Source organism: Cuculus canorus, chromosome 12 (genome assembly GCF_017976375.1).
Source record: "Cuculus canorus isolate bCucCan1 chromosome 12, bCucCan1.pri, whole genome shotgun sequence".
Taxonomy (NCBI): Eukaryota; Metazoa; Chordata; class Aves; order Cuculiformes; family Cuculidae; genus Cuculus; species Cuculus canorus.
The window spans coordinates 7677440-7696999 of record NC_071412.1 but is presented as its reverse complement, the minus strand read 5'-3'; the positions used below and the strand labels follow the sequence as shown (position 1 = coordinate 7696999).

General features: G+C 44.2%; 1 protein-coding gene across 2 annotated transcripts in view; it reads right to left on the bottom strand.

The window, feature by feature from the left end:
* Positions 1-6998: 6998 nt before the first annotated feature.
* Positions 6999-19560, bottom strand: part of CTXND1 (cortexin domain containing 1) — a 36441-nt gene continuing 23879 nt past the window's right edge. For both annotated transcript variants that reach the window (XM_054078213.1, XM_054078215.1), the window contains exons 2-3: positions 14285-14462; positions 6999-8442 (exon numbers count right to left, since the gene is read on the bottom strand). In XM_054078213.1, the coding sequence (XP_053934188.1) occupies positions 8209-8388 (180 nt within the window). In that variant the 5' untranslated portion in view covers positions 8389-8442; positions 14285-14462 and the 3' untranslated portion in view covers positions 6999-8208. The remainder of the gene's footprint in view (positions 8443-14284; positions 14463-19560) is intronic.

The following is a 19560-nucleotide window of genomic DNA, read 5'->3' as shown; positions in this document are numbered from 1 at the left end:
CACTGTACTGGGGATGGGTGGGAAGTGGTAAAGTCTCCCCCGGTGACCCTACAGGTGACACAGCTACAGAGCTGAGCTGCTTTAGCCTGGGACACGTGGAGAAGTCTCAGGTTCTCAGCAGGTGGAGGTTTTCTGCAAAGGAGCTCAAAAATAGCTCTGAAGGCAGGTTTTGGTGGTGAGCTGGAGGAAGTCCAAAACCTCCCTCAGGACAGAGTCCAGAGATGTCTGCTACCTGCTGCATGGATAGGTGCCAAAAAGCAAGGAGATGCTAAAAAAGCAGAGATTTTTTTTTTTTAATGCCTAAGGCCACTTTCTTTTCACCTTCAGGAAAAGGCAGTGGGCTTCGGCTGGGCGGGCGCTCAGGAGAAGGGGGGCCCATGGCCAGGTTGCTGTCATCCAACACAGCAAGCCCAGAGCCACCAGCGCTGCTGACCCTCTCCCTGCGTCAAGGAGCAGATGAAGGGTATATCCATACTGCAATGTGCAGTGCTGTCCTTAAAATAACATCACTTTTGCCTAGGACTGGGAGCTCTACAGCCACAGCTGCACCCACTGCCTGGGGAAGCAACACTCTCCAACACAAACTTTGGGAAACACCCAAGTGCCCTTGGGACCTCCCTCTAGCTCCACCTCCACTGGAGCAGCTGTGACCACTTTGCACCCCCCTGGCCTTTAAATTGAAGGTCATGGAGCTCTGCTCTGGTTTGGGGGAAGCTGCCTGGAAGATCTCATGGAAGATTTTGTTGCAATTAGGTTTGAGCATGGCTTGGTCTGCTTCTAGAGGCTATTAATTTTATTTTGATTTAAATCTGTTTTCCTTAGTTTGCTTGCAACCTGGCTTCCAGAATCAATCAATCAATCAATCTGTTGTAGCACCAAGTCTGTGGGCTGAGTGTAGGAGAAGAGATTCCTCCTTGGATCTTCAGAGGCCTGGAGGAATAATAAAAACTTTCTGCTCTGTCAGCCACCTGGGAGACCTCAATCAGAGTCATGCAGTGTTGTGGGGGAAGAAAGACTGTGTTCTTGACCAAAGGAAATGGAAACCACAGCTCTTATGCTTGCTTGGAGTATCCTTCTTGCTGGCCGTGAGTTTCATGTCCAGCGGAGATCGTCAGTTCCAAGCAGTGACCTGTGCTGGTGTGTGGTGATCCTGGGCGTAAGTAAAGCCAATATGGGATGAAAGGTCTTGGGGGAATGCGGGGAGTGCTTCTGTGTGATACTGCCTTATCATGAAGTGGTCATACATGCAACGACTTATACTGCCCAGTAATATTTTGTCTGGTTTTATTATTGTGCTGGTAAGAAAATGAAGGGTAGCAAGTGTTTGATACCATTTGAGATGCATTTTTCTTCTGGATCAAAGCGCTGTCTGATTGGTGTGTAATGAAAAAGCTGGGTATAATTTATAATAGCACTGCTGGCATAATTAAGTGCCAAAAAAAAACCCCCCATGGACTAAAACCTTAAAGCATATTTCAGAATTTAAAGGAAACAATGGATTTTCTGTGTGAAACGTTGTCATTCTTCAGCAAAAATAGTTTTCAACAGAGATTATAATTAGAAATGGATGTGATGTCTCGGAGAGTAAATCAGTTTTGATGAAAATGTTCAGGTTAGCAATATTCATAATTTCTTCATTAACCAGGCAGTAATAACTCAAAGTAAAAGTGCTCTTTCAGTAGCCATTTTGGGTCAAGGTAGTGATTTTTGTTAAGAGGGAAAGAGCTGGTAGATGATATTCATATCGGTTTTGGCTGTGAGCAGTAAAGCAGGAGGCTTGATTTATCAGGCTTGATTGCTACCTCTGTTCAGGGTGCCCATACAGTTGATGGTTAGTAGGAAAGAAAGAGATAATTTCTGAAGACTTAAAATTGATTGGAGGTTGTGGAAGTACGTAAGGGACTTGCTGAAGTACTGGCATTGTGCTATCCCACAGAAATCCACTGTGAGCTCTTCATCCTTCTCACAACCCCTCATTCCCTCAACCCCTCGCACCTCGAATACTGTGTTCAGTTCTGGGCCCCTCACCACAAGAAGGATGTTGAGGCTCTGGAGCGTGTCCAGAGAAGAGCAACAAAGCTGGTGAGGGGGCTGGAGAACAAGTCTTATGAGGAGCGGCTGAGAGAGCTGGGGTTGTTTAGCCTTGAGAGGAGGAGGCTGAGGGGAGACCTTATTACTCTCTACAACTACCTGAAAGGAGGTTGTGGAGAGGAGGGAGCTGGCCTCTTCTCCCAAGTGACAGGGGACAGTACTAGAGGGAATGGCCTGAAGCTCCGTCAGGGGAGGTTCAGGTTGGATATCAGAAAAAAATTCTTCACAGTAAGAGTCATTGGGTACTGGAACAGGCTGCCCAGGGAGGTGGTCGAGTCGCCTTCCCTGGAGGTGTTTAAGGAACGGGTGGATGAAGTACTTAGGGACATGGTTTAGGGAGTGTTAGGAACGGTTGGACTCGATGATCCAATGGGTCCTTTCCAACCTTGTGTGATTCTGTGATTCTGTGATTCTGTGATTCCCAAGAACATCTTCATGTCAATGCTTTCTTTGTTGTGCATATTTGGTTTATCATGAAGTTTTAATTAGAGACCTGTGCTTTATAATTTTTATTCCATTTGCTCTGTGTTATCTAATAGGCAGCTGTAAAAGACCTGGGGTAGATAGAGTTAATTTTAAAGGAATATGGTACAGGAGTGAAGTCCCTGGTGACCGCTGAGTGCCCGTTGGGTCAGCTTGTAATGAACATTAAGGGACTGGTTGGGGGCTGCAAGTGCAGGGGGAGTTTCTTGTCCCCCTTCTTGCTGTATGCTGGATCTAGGGCAGACGTAGGTCAGGGTGGAGGACGCTCACCCAGCCACTCGGCCGCCCTGCGGATTGATGGATTCCCTGGAGCTGCTGTGTCCCAGGACCTTGCTGCAGTGGTGGCTCTGGGGTTCACCTTGGGGTGGTGGGGGGCTCAGCTCTGCTGCCTGCTTGCCCCTACCAGGAACCTCATTTGTTCTACAGAAGCAATACAGCTGCTACTTGAGAAATCCAGTTAGTCTTCAGTATAAAATATGTTACAAAAACCTCTTTCCCTATGGCTTTGGCACACTTAATGCAATTTTAATACATTTTTGATTGGTTTCTGAATTCCCTTCAGAAGTTGCCTGGCCACGGCCCAGAACAAAACGCAGAGCTTTGTAACCAAGGGTATCATTCAACAATTCCCAGCGCAATTGTGAATTGAATTGAACCCTCAGAATAAACGCAACCTGGAATATTAAACTGTATATTGCTTTAAAAATGTATGTGAGCAGGGGTTTCCTCCTGGTTAGCAAGAGGGCCTAGAGGCCAAAGGGCATCAGCTATTTTTAACAAAAGCAGATTTCTGAAAAATAAAAAAGTGCAAATGTAAAACAAATGACTGAAGTAAAGAATTCCTATTGCAGCATTAAGACATTATTAAAATTGGGAATTTCCTATGCTTTAATTATATCAAATCACCTGAGATGTAAAATCATGCAACCACCAAGACTGGTGGTTTGAAGCCTGGCAAATCTGGGTTCACAAGGTCAGAAACAGAGGGTGATGAAGGGGAGAAGATTAATTTAAATTTTCTAGACTGTGTTTAGCTGGATTTTCACACCGTCAGCAGCTCAGCCAATGCCACCATGGACCAGGACTGAGCTCAGTGTGAAGTGGGTGAGCTGGTGCGTGGGGGTCACTCGATGCATTGCCATGTTGATCTCAAAGATGCAAAACTGTAGTGGTGGTTGCTCTTTTGGCTGACCTGTTGCCCCAGCAGTGATGTCCAGTCCGCATGTAGGTCCTGCTGTCACGGCTGTCCTCGGGTCTCTGCAGGTGGAAGAGCCTGAGGATTTGTAGGCTCAGTTGTTGCTAAGCGCTGGTGGGGGATTGCATGGAAACCGCAGGTAGCGCAGGAGTCTGGCTTCATAGAACCTAATTTGGGGCTGTCTTGAAAAGTCACTGCTTTCATTTCCCATACGCTCTTTTCTGGAGCACCAGCCCCTAGAATCAACCAGTAACATACCTGAGGTTTACTGTTTTTACCTCCCTCCCTAAGCGAGTGCCGCGGATATTGCTGCTGTCTGAGTGTCATGTTTTCCCCATCTAAATCCTGAGTTAATTTGAATTCTGAGCTGTACTAACATGGGTTGAAGTTACCTATTGAGACCTGCGATGCCCTGGAAAGCTGGGGACACGGACAGCTTAGGCTGCAGCAGCAATGCTGGCATCGGTCCCTGTTTCTTTTAGAAAAATCTGTATGCTTGCACTTCTCCAGGGTATCCGCCCGAATTCAGCCACTGCGGGCTTCAGTTTAGGTCTGTTCTCAGGCATAGTAGCTGCTCTGAAAACAGCATGAGGAGTCCAGCCTCTGCTTCTGACTAGGGCCACGGTTAACAATCTGTCAGTGGGGTTTTGTCTGCACGGCAAACTGGGCTGCAGGCACCAAAGTCCACCAAAGTTTCTTCGAAGACACCTCATAGATGCTCTGTGCTCTGTATTTTCAGTTGTTTGTGGGAGGGACTCCAGTTTCAGTGGCCGTTTCTTTTGGTATGCAATTGCTGAAATACCGTGTGCTGCAGTCCTCCACTGCAGTGAAGCTCTGCTCAGCTCAGTGCTCTCCCTGACCAGGTGAATAACCTGGAATAGTCACTTTGGGAGGGACTTGTCTGCCAGCAAAGCCACAGCAATGCTTGGAGCTCCATCAGTTCTACCCTGAGCTCCTGAGAGTCTGTGATGGTGGTGCTACAAAGGGAGCAGCCTTCTACTGTCACTCCCACCCCACAAGGAGGGTGGTCAGAGGTGTGTATCTTTCTTGAAAATCATGTTGTTGTGTTATGGGAGGTTTTTAAGCGATCCTGGCAACTAGAAGCAAACCACAGCAGAGACAACGAGAAGACTTTCCATGTTGAAGCTGTTTATTGCATTAGATAAATACATTTGCAACAGGTTTGAATTATTTCCTCTGAGTGCAATTGCTGGTAGTATGGCATAATGATTAAAAAAAAAACCAACCCATAACTAGCAGAGGCACTTGTTGCATGCAGCTGAAATTACTACGAAGCCCAGCGATGCAGCTCCTGCTAAAGCAGGTCTTCTGCTGGCCGTGAGCGCAGCTTGGCTGATGGCACTGATGGGGTCGGCGTCAGGTGGGAGCTGCAATGATGAACCTTGTGTGGGCAGTCCCAGCTCTGAATGCAAGGAGGATAACACTTCTGCTTTTGGCATGATGTTTAATATTGCTTTTGGTTAAAGTGGTGAGGTTGTGTTATTGTAACCAGTGGTGGAAGGCAGAAATCAGAATAATTTGTATTATCTATATAAAACAATTGCATTGACTTTTACAGTCATGTGAAAAGGTTGTACGTGAATATGCAGATGTTTATGGAGATCTTTTTTGCTAACAGAAGGATGGACTTGACAGGCCATGCCAGGAAGATAAGTACCTTTTTATTAGAAAATCAAGCCACCCATAGGAGGTCTTTCCTTTAAGACCTTCAGAGAAATCCATAAAATGGTTTGTACAGCTGCACAAAGGGAGAAAAAAGAAGTGGCAAACATTCTTGTAAAGCAAACTTGTTAAATTGCTTCCCCAGCATTCGTAACCCTTTATTATCACACAGCAAGGGCTGTGCTTTGCTGTTCCTGCCCTGCCAAGCACACACGACATGACTGACTCTGGTCTCTATGTAGGCTGGCAGCCTGCTCAGAGGCTTAAACTTAAGCACGTGTGCAAGCCCCACACGACAAAGCCACAGAGTTCTGTGAGCAGATAAACACTGAATGGATTATTGATGTTGAGGAGAGTGATGGCAAGCTCTGGTCTTCCTCTGCATCAGCTGTGAACACAGCCAGGTGCCTAGCAAACCAAAAGTCTCTAGCCTGGAAAACAATATATTTTTTTTTCTTTTTGTTCTCTAAGTAGGCCCCACTGGTATCGAGGCGGGATATGAGATCTGCTGACAAAAAAATGCATTCTAAGTTTTACCTCAGGGAACAGAGGTGGTCCCCTTTGAGCTAGGGCATCCCTTCCTGTAGTACAGATACACACGCTTGCAAATAACAGAGACCAAGGCATTTCCTCAAAGTATGGTGAACATTAACATTCATGCTTGAAAACGTCCTGTTACTGGTGACTAACTAGTGGGCTAGTAGAAACTGAGGCTACTAGTACTAGTGGGCTAGTAGAAACTGAGGCTACTAGTACTAGTGGGCTAGTAGAAACTGAGGCTAAATAACACCCTGGTGAGCAATCTGCAGTGGGTGACTGAAGCAGTGGAGGTTTCTTGGTAGAAAACGGGACTCTATTGCCAATCTTTGAATCTCCTGCCTCCTAAATGGGATCGCCTGCAACAGAGACTAGCAAAAAATTGTGTAGTACAGAAGATCCATGCAAAAATCTCAACGTACCTCTGTGGAATATGTAACAAAGCCAGGTGCTATTTGGCTTGACTCAAGATACTACAGTCTTAATGAGAGAGTAAACAGTAGTTTGGATAAGTCATGTGCCTGGGGAGAACCTCCCTTGCTGTATACCAAGATTTCCCCCAGTAGTTTCACAAGGAAGAATTGTAAATCAATACCTTAAATCTGTATCCCTATCTAAGACTTTCCAAGTGCTTTCTGGTATTATAAGACTGACAAAACAATGTGAGACATGTTAATATTGTACCCATTTCACTGATGAATAGACGGAGGCGTGTACAGAAGTGACTTGTGTGATCATCAAATGAATCTGTCTGAGCCGAGGATTGTAACCTGCAAAATTAACATCCCGATTCCTTGGCTCCACCTTTCTCACTCATTGTGCATTGCCTTATGGCAAGAACCTATGTGTCGGGTAGGATGGTGAGGAAGAGGAGGAAAAATGAAACATGCTTCTTGCAGATTTGTGCTTTTAATTCTTGTCTACTCATGATGTTTGTTGTGGTTCCAGTACCTACTTCTGATTGCTTTGGCAATTCCTTGCAATCCCTTAAGCTAAATAGGTCGGGGGGGGGAAGGCAGCTGTGAGCAAAGCTTAGAATTTGGGGGACAGAGGACATCAGAATCTCTCAAATCCTACTCTTCAAAAAGTAAATGATAAATTTCTAAAGCTTCCCTGTTCACTTATGCCTTCTTGCATAATGGCTGTCTTAATGAATTGCAAGAAGGAAATGTACAGGTATTCACCTTACAAATATGTGGAAAAGTTCTTCTTTTAAAGGTGCTGAATTTCGCGGAGGTAGAATGCATATTATTGTGTGATACTGTAACTGTGACACTGAGAAGTCTGTCTGATTGACAAAGCTAGGAGCAACATCTCCTTGTTTACTGTCTTTGTCATTCTGTTTGTGCGTCATCCCACTGAGGTGTTCCTGAAACAAAAGACTGATGAAGTTGCATGTGGAATCGCTCTTTGAAAATCACAACAAGTTCTATGTAGTTAAAACCAGGAGTGTCCAAACTTTGCTCCATGGACTTCTGATGCCCACCAATCTCATCATAGGTGGTCTGACATATCTGGCTGATCCATGGACTCACAGCTGAGGATAAAATGCCATGTTTGCATGAGCAGGATAGAGTGAGATGATGGTACAGGGTCAACAATAGTCTATGACCCCCTTGGGAACTGTCATCTGAGTGTTTCTGTATCCTAATCACTGAAAATATGACTGCAGCCTGGTGAGGAGTGTATGTACAGAACCAAGAAGTGAGTGGAGAATAAAACTGCTCCTGTAACCCTACTTAACCAGGGATCCTTTGGCTCCTCTACTTAGTGATGCTCAGGGATACAACATTATAAAATCTCAGTCTTTTTTCAAAACACAAATACAATAACTGCAGAAGGTACTTGAAGCAATCTATTTCCAGGAAAGACTAAATGTTTTTGTTGCTTCTCTGAATTCTGATGGTTACCCTGGATTTGTGGGAGATATTGAAGGGAGGACAAACTGTGCTAGAGCATGAGTTATATGGAAAGGTCTTGTGCTACTCAAGTTACAATGATAACTGTTTTCAGTAATATAAGGGTTGCTGCATAGTATTAAACTGTGCTGCCAGAATGGCTCGCTGATATTGTGATCCGCTGAGCAAGAATCATTTGCACTGTGTGCTCTTAAAGATATTGCCATTGCCCTGCATATCTGAAAATGGTTCTGTGTGTTGGCCTTCCGAATAGGAAAAGGCCTCCTGGATCACTGCATTTTATGGCTCTGTCTAGTGAAGTCAGTCATCTAGATGCTGCTCCTCCCATGTAGACGTAGGGATGGCACTATAAGGGTCCATGATGACTTTTGCACAGCGAATAATCATCACAATCAAGAAGAGGCAGAGGAAGACGAAACATGCTAACGTCAGTCCCTTGTCCACATCAACGTACACAGGCTCTGGGGTTGGTCCCTCCATTGCTTATGCCGCTCTTCATCTGGGTTTATAGTTACTCCTAACATCATCAACCACCTGCAAAACAAACATTGTGTCAGACACAAGTGATTGCTGCTCCTGAACATGGGGGATTTCGGGGGTAAACTGGAAACAGAAAACCTCTGTGATATATTCTTGTAGGGAAATAAACCTGCTTGGAAATCTCATAGTAACTGAGATCTGTGGACAGGAGAATCTTCAACTTCATTTAGTCCATGAATGCTTCTTGCTAAAATATTAGAAAATAAAATGATGTTAACAAAGAAAAGCAGAGCCGTGGTGAATGGTTGCTCTCCACTTGTTACATCGTCTCTTAAAAGAAGTACAGACACTGTTCTTGTCTCAGCATTTCCCAGTCATAAAATATTTCCTCTCCTCTCCTAGCCTGAAAGAGCAGACAAATGGCACAGCAGACTGTTTCTATCCCAATTTTCCTCTCTGTCCAAACATTCCCTGTCTCTCCCTGGCACAAAGCAAAGTGAAAATTATGCATACTTATTTTCCATAACATTTAATCTCTGATATTCATAGGTTCTCCAGGCAGTAGAAGATTTTTTTAGGAGCAATGTCATTTTTAAGTGGATGTTTTATCACCCGCAGAGGTACAGATGATTATGTGATTAGTACAAGGATTATCTTATTCGATGCAGATAACTGCATAGCTGAAGGTCTCTTCTGACCTCATCACCTTAACCAAAATGAGATCAGCAGAGATTGACTCCCTTCTGCCTCTGCAAGTTTGCCTCTGGATAGTTCATTATCTCCTAACACAAATTGTTTTGTCTGATGATGCTGAAGGAGAGGAACTGCCCAGGCGTGTGGGAAACTTTTCCTGATGCCCACCTTTGCTTAAGGTAAGAGGTAGAAGTGTTGAGGGTTACTAGTATAAAAAAAAGCAGGAATATGGAATCACCCTTTAAAGCAAACAACAAAGAAGTCATTCACATCAAATGCAGTAATCAATCTGAGAACCAATCCATGCTTCAGTTGGAGAAGAGAGGAGGTGGGAAAGAGAAGATATTGAACCATAGGGAAAACTGGGTGACACTTGAGTATAAAACAGTCCAGTTGCTCTCTGTAACTACATTAATGCAATGAGGAAATCCCAGGTACGGATTTTATCTACACAGCCAAGTTTGCCTGGTTACATTTCCAGTGAGCTGATGCTGCTGGCTGTGGAATTCCAGTAGCAGATCACGTCTGGCTGGAGCATTGTGTTCTTGCAACATCATATTGTGCCAGCTCCGAGTGGGTGTCTCCGTGACTCCTGAACTGTTGCACCCTGAGAATGTTTCTCAGGGTGAACTTGAGTACCGTTTATAATAGAAGTTCACAATTCCTTCTCTGTCTCATAACTTACTCCTTTTCAAGTTGTTTAGCAGTCTCACTGCCTCCTAGATCCTACAAGGCAATTATAAATCAGCTGGGCACTCTATTTGAAGAGCAAGGACAGCAGATTCTTTTAATTTCCTGAAAGCACAGAAATTACTGTGACAGCGAGTGCTGCAGCAGGGAGATTAAAGAGAAGCTGATGACACAATTAAGGAAACCAAGCAGACATGGTCTGTATTTAACAAACAGATCCTTAGGCTGGACTAGCAAGTTTGGGCTCATGAAATTCCCGAGGAATGGGTTTAGACTTATAATGCTTACCTGGCCTGATCAGAAGGTTACTATTCCCAGAAGATTCTATTACCACCCTATTTCACTAGCTAAGATAACTTGTGTTGCAGTTTATAATTCCATTTGGTGAATAAGAGTCAAGACTTTGTTAGCAAGGCTGAGTATTAAGTGTGGTTACTTATGATTTTTGTAGAGCAGGAAAAAAAAAAAAGTGTTGACAAAACTACTAATGTAGCCCAGTCCTTCCTGAAGTAGTGAAGGTGCAAGAAGGATGGATTTAATTTTTCCCTCCTGACATTCTGGCTGTTGTACCATGTGGTGCTATTCATAGGATCATAGATTGTTTAGGTTGGAAAAGACCTTTAAGACCACTGACCCTAACCCTTAACCTGGCACTGCTAACTCCACCACTAAACCATGTCTCTAAGTGCTATATCTACACATCTTTTAAATACCTCCAGAGATGGTGGCTCAACCACTTCCCTGGGCAGCCTATTCCAATGCTTGACAATGCTTTCAGTGAAGAAATTTTTCCTAATATCCAGTCTAATTCCACACTAAGTTACCTCCTGCAGAATATCAGGACTACCTGATACTTCGATGAAAAACTGCATTGTCAATCAAATGTACTTTCTTCTAAAAGATGAATTGTTTACTTGGAAAATGAACCGAGACATCGAGTTCCGTCCCCTGGAGATTTTCCTCTTCATAATGGCATCACACAATCCCATGAGAGTTGCTTGAATGCTGCATCCTTTTGCTTGCTTCTGCCCATGGGACTGTGGATGGGCAATGTTTCCTATGAAACACCCAAGCTATGGTGCAGCCCTTGCCCGTACTGGAATAGAAAGACATGTTATGGGAAGGATATGGCAGGCAGAAAGTTTTATCCAGAGTGAAAGCATATGGCATCTGAGCTGTAAATTACACAGGAAATTACAGTGACAGGTGGAGTCTAAGAGTTTCAGGTTTAGTTTGATCGGTTTTGACTAAAAAAGTCAGCATTTTCAGTGAGGGTATAAATTTTTGTTCAAAAAAGCTGTATCCTTGAGGTTTTATAAACCATGTCTTCTCTCCTTCCGCTTTCCCCATAAACTTGATAACGTTTCTATGCTGTGACTACTGTTCGGTATTAAGTCATTAGCGCTGGAGGATGTATTCCTTGGTGCTGGCCAGACAGGCCTGGCTTTCCGAATTGCTCTCCTTGCTCACGGCTTGACAGCTCACTTGGACCTGTCTGTGCACCAGTGTTGTCAGAAGAGGAAGCCTCCTCTGCAGATCCACCTTGTCGGAGCTGCACCAGCATATAATGCTCATGCTCATCTGAGTTGCAGCATTGCCGGATTAAGTGTCGGAAGGCATTTAGTAGTGTTCTGCGCTGTTAGTTATCGCAATTGCATTTCAGGAGACTTGGCCGTGCAGAAACAGTTATTGGCACAGGACAGATGTAGGTGCTGGAATGGGGTTCTGTCGGAGGCTATTGTCTCCAGATTCATTTACTATTGCTGAAACATACAGCTGTTTTAGATCAGGCATCTGTGGACCAGCAAGATTTAAAACCAGTTATTTGCATATGTTCACAGGGGCTGGTTCCTCCTGAGAAAGTCCAGCGATTGTGCAGTTTGTTTATTGTTTCCTAAGAACCTTTCAGCACTGCTGCAGGTAGGAATCTGCCGGTGGATACACAAGTACGCAGGGAGGGAACGAGCTTGTTCCCATGTGGATATACAACATGCCTTGCATCTCCCAGACAGCTGTGGCTACTCCACGGCAATGATGTGCTTACACACGAGTGAGGGTACAGCAACTACAAGCCCCTCCTGACTGTCTGCCAGGTACTTGTATTCCATCTCTGTAATAGCTAAACTTGTTCTGCTTATTTTCCTATTCCTTGGCCCGTGCCTCAAGCTCTGCTTTCATTTCACCCTATGCAGTGCTACAGACTAGGAGAAGTCTGGCTAGAAAACTGCCTGGAGGAGAAGGACCCGGGGGTGTTGGTTGACAGCCAACTGAACATGAGCCAGCAATGTGCCCAGGTGGCCAAGAAGGCCAATGACGTCTTGGCTTGTATCAGAAACGGCGTGACCAGCAGGTCCATGGAGGTTATTCTCACTCTGTTCTCGGCACTGGTGAGACCACACCTTGAATACTGTGTTCAGTTCTGGGCCCCTCACCACAAGAAGGATGTTGAGGCTCTGGAGTGTGTCCAGAGAAGAGCAACGAAGCTGGTGAGGGGCTGGAGAACAAGTCTGCCGAGGAGCGGCTGAGAGAGCTGGGGTTGTTTAGCCTGGAGAAGAGGAGGCTGAGGGGAGACCTTATTGCTCTCTACAACTACCTGAAAGGAGGTTGTGGAGAGGAGGGAGCTGGGCTGTTCTCCGAAGTGACAGGGGAGAGGACAAGGGGGGATGGCCTGAAGCTCCGCCAGGGGAGGTTCAGGCTGGACATCAGGAAAAAATTTTTCATGGAAGGGGTCATTGGGCACTGGCAGAGGCTGCCCAGGGAGGTGGTTGAGTCACCTTCCCTGGAGGCGTTTAAGGGATGGGTGGATGAAGTGCTGAGGGTCATGGTTTAGGGAGTGTTAGGAATGGTTGGACTCGATGGCCCAGTAGGTCCCTTCCAACCTGGTGATTCTGTGTTCCTATGATTTCCTTGGTGCCCAGTGACACAGCCAGGCTTACAGGGAGTACGGAAGTGTTCTTGCAGGCTGAAGCAGAGTTGGTCCATGCTGGAAGAAGCCCTGCCTGCACACCCTACCATCTATCTTAGCCACAGGGGGATGTGCTGTCTGTATGTTACCAGAACAGTTTTGCAGGTCCCAGTTTGGCTTGTGAAATGCACCAGTGCTCTTAAAACCAACTCTCATTCTGCTACAAATTGGTTGGCTGGACGCTTTGCTGTTATTTACCAGCACAGGCGACGTTGATAACATATGTGTATATGTGTCGGGGGGAAAAGATTAGCAGAAACAATTATAAAGGGTCATGCTTGAATGGTCAAGTTTTCTCTGAATAGCTGAATTGTAGCAAATTACTTTTTTTCCAGCTTGTCAGAACCCAGCTGTAGAATAATATTTTTTAATTTCTTCTGATTTGTTGAAAACAAAATTAGGTTTAAACAAAGCCAACGGATGAAGAAGAGCAGTCCCTGGTTCAGATTATTAAGCAGTTTAGCAGTTTTGTGAATATGTACTCTTCTGTAAATGCTCCGGTGCTTCAGTACAATCTCTCCCCCTCTGCTGGCTCTGAGAATAGATGGGCACCACAGGGAGAGCCTCTTAGAGAGGGCTGTAGGACTGCGTGCTTCTCTGCATCTAGGCAGGACCAGCAGAAACCCTGGTAGCCTGAAACCAGCCCAAAGCTTTTTCAGAAGCTCAGAGCCATATTTCATTCTGTGGGTGCAATTTGGGAGCCTGGTGGTCAGACAGCGGCAAGTAGTAATAGTAATGGCATTTAAGAAATTGCTGCCTCTGCGGCTGCAACCCCCCAGGGATGGAGCTGTGCTGACTTGCCGTGGGAAGTGTAATTCAGTACCAAAACTGATGCTCTGCACTTGGCTCCCTATGAATTGCAAAAGCCCAGGACCAGGCAGCAGTTTCGTCTCTTCATGGGGTCAGTATCATCTAGTTTTGATGTCCTGGTCCCTCCATCTCGTTCTTGTCTGACCATTCATGCAGTCGGGAAGCCTGGCAGTCATGTGCAACAACGGTCCGGGACCCTGGACTGAGGAGAAAGAACTTGGGTACCTCAGTGAAGGATTTGTCCTGAGCATTTGGTCTGCACTCTGCTCTTTGTTTTGCGTTTCCCAGTGCTCTCTCCATGAGGGATTGGCACAGAAGAGAGGATAGATTAATTTTTTTATGATCTTATGTACACATGCAGACAGAGATATGTTGGCATCCTCTTTACTCTACCAGCTCTGTTACAGACTATAAAACACTTGTGCTCATTGATGTGGCAGAATTTCACAATCATTCTTACCTATACAAGATACTTTTAAAATACATGGGGTTTATTTCCAACCCTGACAATGGCACTGTCACTTTAAATATAAGGTGATAATATACATCAGATATTATAGAGAGCTGGTCTAAACCATACCAGTTCCTCTGCTGGTTAATCATGTTTGCACTCATTTCAACCCATCGGATATATTCCAAAATATTTTTTTCCTTCTGCACTCCTTTCCCAAAATAACAGATGTGCGGGGAGGGGAGGGATGGGAAACTGTGATTTCATATATGCAAGCAGATCCCTACCTTCCAGACCTGGGTAGGAATCCTGTCACCTCCTGGCATAGCAGCATTGTGGAGTTAAAATCCTGACTGTAGTCATATTTTAAAAGTTTTGCTCGTCAGTGTGGCTTTAATGGCGTTCAGGTTCCACTCAGGTTCACGTCCACCCAGACCTGGAAGCAGTTCTCCTCACCGGTGTGTTCTGGAAAAAAATAATTCACAATTGCTCATCACGCAGGATGTGGGCGTTACAGATTCATTAAGCAGTTGGGAATCACTCCAGTGACAGCCTGAGGCAATCGGGTACAGTCATATGTGCAAGATGGGTTTATTTATCAGACATTCCCTAGAAGAACATTTATGATATAAGGAGCAATATTTGAGCCCAAAGGCACTACAGCTTTATATCTTCTTAAACAAGTGAACCCCCCATTTTTAATACTCAGTGAACGATTGACCAGTTCTGAATTGATAATGCTCACCAGTCTGTATCTTTAGTTATATTATTTTTTTCAAAAAAAGGCCAGAATTGAAGTGAAACATTTCAGTTGCTTAAACAAAACTATTTGATTGAACTGAATGACTAAAAAACTTCATTATTTGGATTTCTTTCAGTCTGATTTGGGGGGATATCCTTTCTTGCATGCACACAAAATAATTTCAACGAAACAAACTCTTAAAACTTGCTGGGTGACAAACCCATTTCCCACTCGATTTTGTTAACTCTCTGAAGCTTCTTATGGCCCAGAGCCCAGACCACACTTCAGTAATGCTCCTCAAACTCTGCCCCACCACCACCACAGTCAGATGTAAGGTTAAGAAAACTTGTTTCTCTTCTTGGGGAACTTGATGTCTGATGAATTCCCATGCTTACAGCCCTAATTAGGCCAGGGAAGGAGGGGCTAGGCCTGGCGTTCAAACATATGTGATACCAGTAACCACAGTGGACAGCCCTGACTCCTGCTCAGTGGCATCACTCACCACCTCATAGAATGACTGCTTGAAACCTTACTTTTGTTCATTGCTACGTGGTCGTTAGGACTTTGCTGTGGACTGTAGCTATAACACCATGCAGAGGTTTCCGTGAGCATGGATCAAAATGACACAACTGTTCCACAGAAATTGCAATCTAAGTGTGAAGAAAAGATAGTATTTGTCTTGGTGAGTGCGTGGTGAGACAAGTAATGGCTGAAGACCCACCAGTCTGAGTACCAGGGGACAGTGAGGTTCACTTTGCAGATAGCCTCTTCAGGGCTTATCTTTATTTCTGAAGGGGATTTGGGTGCTAACCAAGTGATAGATGCGAGAACAAAGGCCAAAGGGAAGTGTGGATTGGTCTTTCAGTAATGGAGATGGTAGGAAGAGCTGAGGAGAGGCTGCTGTGGCCCTTGAAAGAGAAGGTGGATCGCATGTGTCTGTGGGAAGCTCCGAAGGAAGGGGCAGGAGCTGATGTCTGCAGTACTGTTTGGAGCAGTGGTTGGGTAAAGCGTTTGTCAAAGTTGGGGAGAGGAGGTTGTCCTAATGAAAGCTGTTAGGTGGTAAGAGCCTGCCTGATTGTTTTCAGGATGCCTGTAGGAATGGTTACTCTGAGGTGTTGATATGGAAAGGAACTTTAAGAGATAGGATGTGAAAGCTGGAGAGAAGAACAAGCCAAAGATGCCCCTGAATCTCGAGTGAGGCAACTAAGCAGAACACGGTTTTACTCCAGGGGAGGGAGTGGAGGTGAATGGCCGGGAACGAAGGTGAAGTGCTGCTTCAGGGATGTATTTTTGTGTGTCAAACGAACTCACCTTCAATTCAAAGTTCAAATCTATAACAGAGGAGTCCAGACGCTCCATCATACTCTAATATTCTTAACAATCTCGTTTCGATTAAAAACTCATTGCCTCTGAGCAGAGTCAAATGTTGTAGATGGATATAGACAGATGAGCTTCTTTCTATATCGAGAGAGCAATAATATGACCAGTACCTTCATTTAAAAATTAATTGTCTTTTTATACTTACAGATCTTTCAGCAGAAAATCAATACTTTATTTCAATAACTCTGGCTTCCTATGAGCATGATTTCTCCTATGTCCCTGTAGCAGGCAGGCAGGTTTAACATTAATCTTCGGGGTTTTCTTTTGGCTTTTTTCTTTTCTTTGCTTTATGTTTGACTTTAAATCTTTGTGCTCAGTTTAGTTTATGCAAACTCATTTTCTCAATCTAGCCACTCGGTTACGGTCAAGAGATAGATAATCTTCCCTAACACATTTGCTTTTAGCCAGTAATAAATTGCTAGATGTCAGTATTCCCTCTGAAGGCCTAAGAGATCATTTATAAGTTCCCAAAAAGTTGAAAACAAATAAACACATAAATCAATCTGGAGGAAGTGTTAAAAATTGCTGTTGCACAAATGTTCCCTTCTTACATAACCCTGTGGCAAGAACAACATTAATCTTCCTTGAGAAAAAGATGCAACATACACTTAAAATAACTGTGGGCTGCTTATAATTTGAGAGCATCCTGAATTGAATAATAATTTCTTACTTGAGGAGCACGTGGTATTACTTGTTAACAAATGAAAAAAAGGGTGTTGTTCTTGGGAGCAAGTTGCTGTTTAGAGCTATTCAGCCGACTGATGGACAGCTGGATTCTGGAGAGAAAAACACCTCCAGTCTCCCAGAGTTAAGCTTGTGTGGATAATCCTTGATTAAACTAAGGGATCTCAGGCTAAAGGGAGAGCCTGAGAACACTCAGGAACCTTTTTCAGAGAAAGACTGGAAATGGTGACTACCATTAGTTAGGGTGGGGTAGAATCTGTGATGACCCTATGAATTGTTGGCTCCTGGGCACAGTGGTGGGAAGTGCTCGGACTTGAGCAATGTAGACTAGTTAAACAGGAGGAGGGAATCCTGGGCTGAAGTTGTAATGTTGTCTTTGTACCTGCTGCTTTCCAATCCATAGGGGAGCAAGAGAAAAAAGGACATTCAGCGCTCCCTTGGACCCTAGATGAGGTTTTTTTGCTGCATCTCCCCAGTAGTGTCCTCAGCTGGGCAGCTCTGAGCTGTGTGTAAGCAACAGCCCGGCTCAGCCCTGGGAAAAGGAGACCTGTGTCCCTTGTGCCAGCTGTGGGGACATTTCTTTGGTCCCCTGTTTGTGTTTTCACTCTGGGCTGAGTGTGAGAGCTGCAGTGATTTTTATAACATGATTCAACCTCTCCTCCTTGTGGTATTCATGTCCACATGGGGGGCTGTTGGAAACATGGATTCACTAGGTCCTGGAATCCTCTAATAGATGATGCCAGGAAAATGCAAAGCCACACCTCTGATATGCAGAGTTTAGATGGGCTTGGAAAGGAGCGTTTGTCTGCTGCAGGACTATCCTTCATTCAATACCCATTTCGATAAGGAGTCTGAAACTGCTTTTCTTATCACTCGGTGCTACGATGCACAATATGTGCATCCCCTTTCATCGTGGTGAGTGGCAAACATAAAGAAGTCTTAGGGAAACAAATGGATTTGGCTTTTCAGCCAAGACTTGTAAGGTCTGAATAGATACGATATGAACTCATTTTAATGGAGTATCTGCTGTTTAAACTCTCTGCTGTTTAAATTCTATGGAAGAGACAAACATGCCTGTTGGTCCTGTCAGTTATTTTATAAATTAAGCTGTGGCTGTTAGCCAGGAGAACCATAAGCAAAGCTATGTGGAAATTTTTCACTGCAGCAAAGCTGACAGGGAGGAAAAAAAGAAAGCCATAATTTTTTTCCACTCCTGCTCTGAAGATTTTTTATTCTTTTTTTCTCTTTTTCAAAAACAAATGGTGCACTCTATACTCCTTTTTACATGAGCACCTACCTTATGGTGGAAACATCCAGTGTTCTCTAAGTTTCAGGATCCATGTCAGAGACATCTTTTGCCCTTTAATTTTGAAAAACTACATATGCCTGGATAAGACTGAGACTGTATCAACACTGACATTTAAGGAAAAGTATTTGGGATAAATGCTTATCAAAATACCTGGGTGACACTGTAGAAGTGCCACAAACATTGATGTGAAGAAATCCCATAGCCCTGCTTCACTTATAATTGCTTATTTAATAATAAGAAGTTCTTACTAGTGAAGGAAACTCCTCATCAAAGGGGTATTAATTTAATACGTCAGAGGCAAAACAGAAAACAAACAAAATAATTACAGGTAGCTTTGCTATAGTAGAAGATGTAGGTTTTGTGCATGCAAGTTCTCATCAATCGATATTGATAACTAATTCAGAAGCTTTTAAAATACACGCTTCTCACAGAAATTTGTGGGGAGAGGGATTTGATGAAATAAACATAAGCCAAAACAAAGCTTAAAGCCTGGAGTGTGGTTTGGTTCAAAACAAAATGATAACAGGTTTTGCACTGGGGTCCCATCAAAGATGCTGTTTGTGTTTGGGTTTTTTTCTGTGGGCGACAGTAAGGATGGAAGTTTGTAGCTTGTGCTGATGCGTGTAATGTCCCATGATATTTCTCTCCTTCTTCATGGTGATCTAATCAGAAGTGTGATGCCAGCTGAACTACACCCCATCTTAAACTGAAAAAAATTTGCAAAGGAGTCTTAAAGGCTGACTGAATAAGCCATGGGGTGCAGCGGGGCTCCTGTGGAGGAGTATGGATTTGACGGCAAAGCAGGACTCGATGTTATATACTGCTCGGCATCTGTTGCCAGGTCACTGGGCAAAAATGGGCGTATGGAAGGAACAGTCCCAAAGCCCAGAAATGTTGTTGGGTAAGGATGAAATGCCCTTAAAAAACATTGGTAAAACCTACCCTCCTAAACAGGTTTATCTCTTGTCACAGGTATAAGGAACTGGAGGAAAAAAGTATTTATGAAGGTCTGAAATGAAAACTTAGGGGCCCCAGGTGATCTGGAATGAGTTTGGGTCAGGATTGTTTCAGGGAGCAGTGCTTTGTGCTGTGTGAGACCTCCAGAGAAGCTCGCTGTTCCTCGTCCTCTCCTGCTGGAAAACCAGCATTGTTGCAGCACGTTAGTTCTTTTTGCTTATAATTTGCCAACAGGAAAAGTAGAAATATCATTACTAGTTTTTCCCCTGTTTTCTTTTCTCAAGAGAACAGAGTGTTTTCTTACTGCTATAAGAACTGGGAGAATGAAAATTGGCCGAGTTTCAGAGATTGAGAGCCTGGAGCACCATCTGGAATCAATGTGACCAACCAAACAATCTTCCCGTTTTCAGACACCTCCTCCCCTTTCTGTACAGTTCTGCACGTGAGTAGTGCATAAAGGATTCTTTCTGATGTGGATCCATTTGGCATCC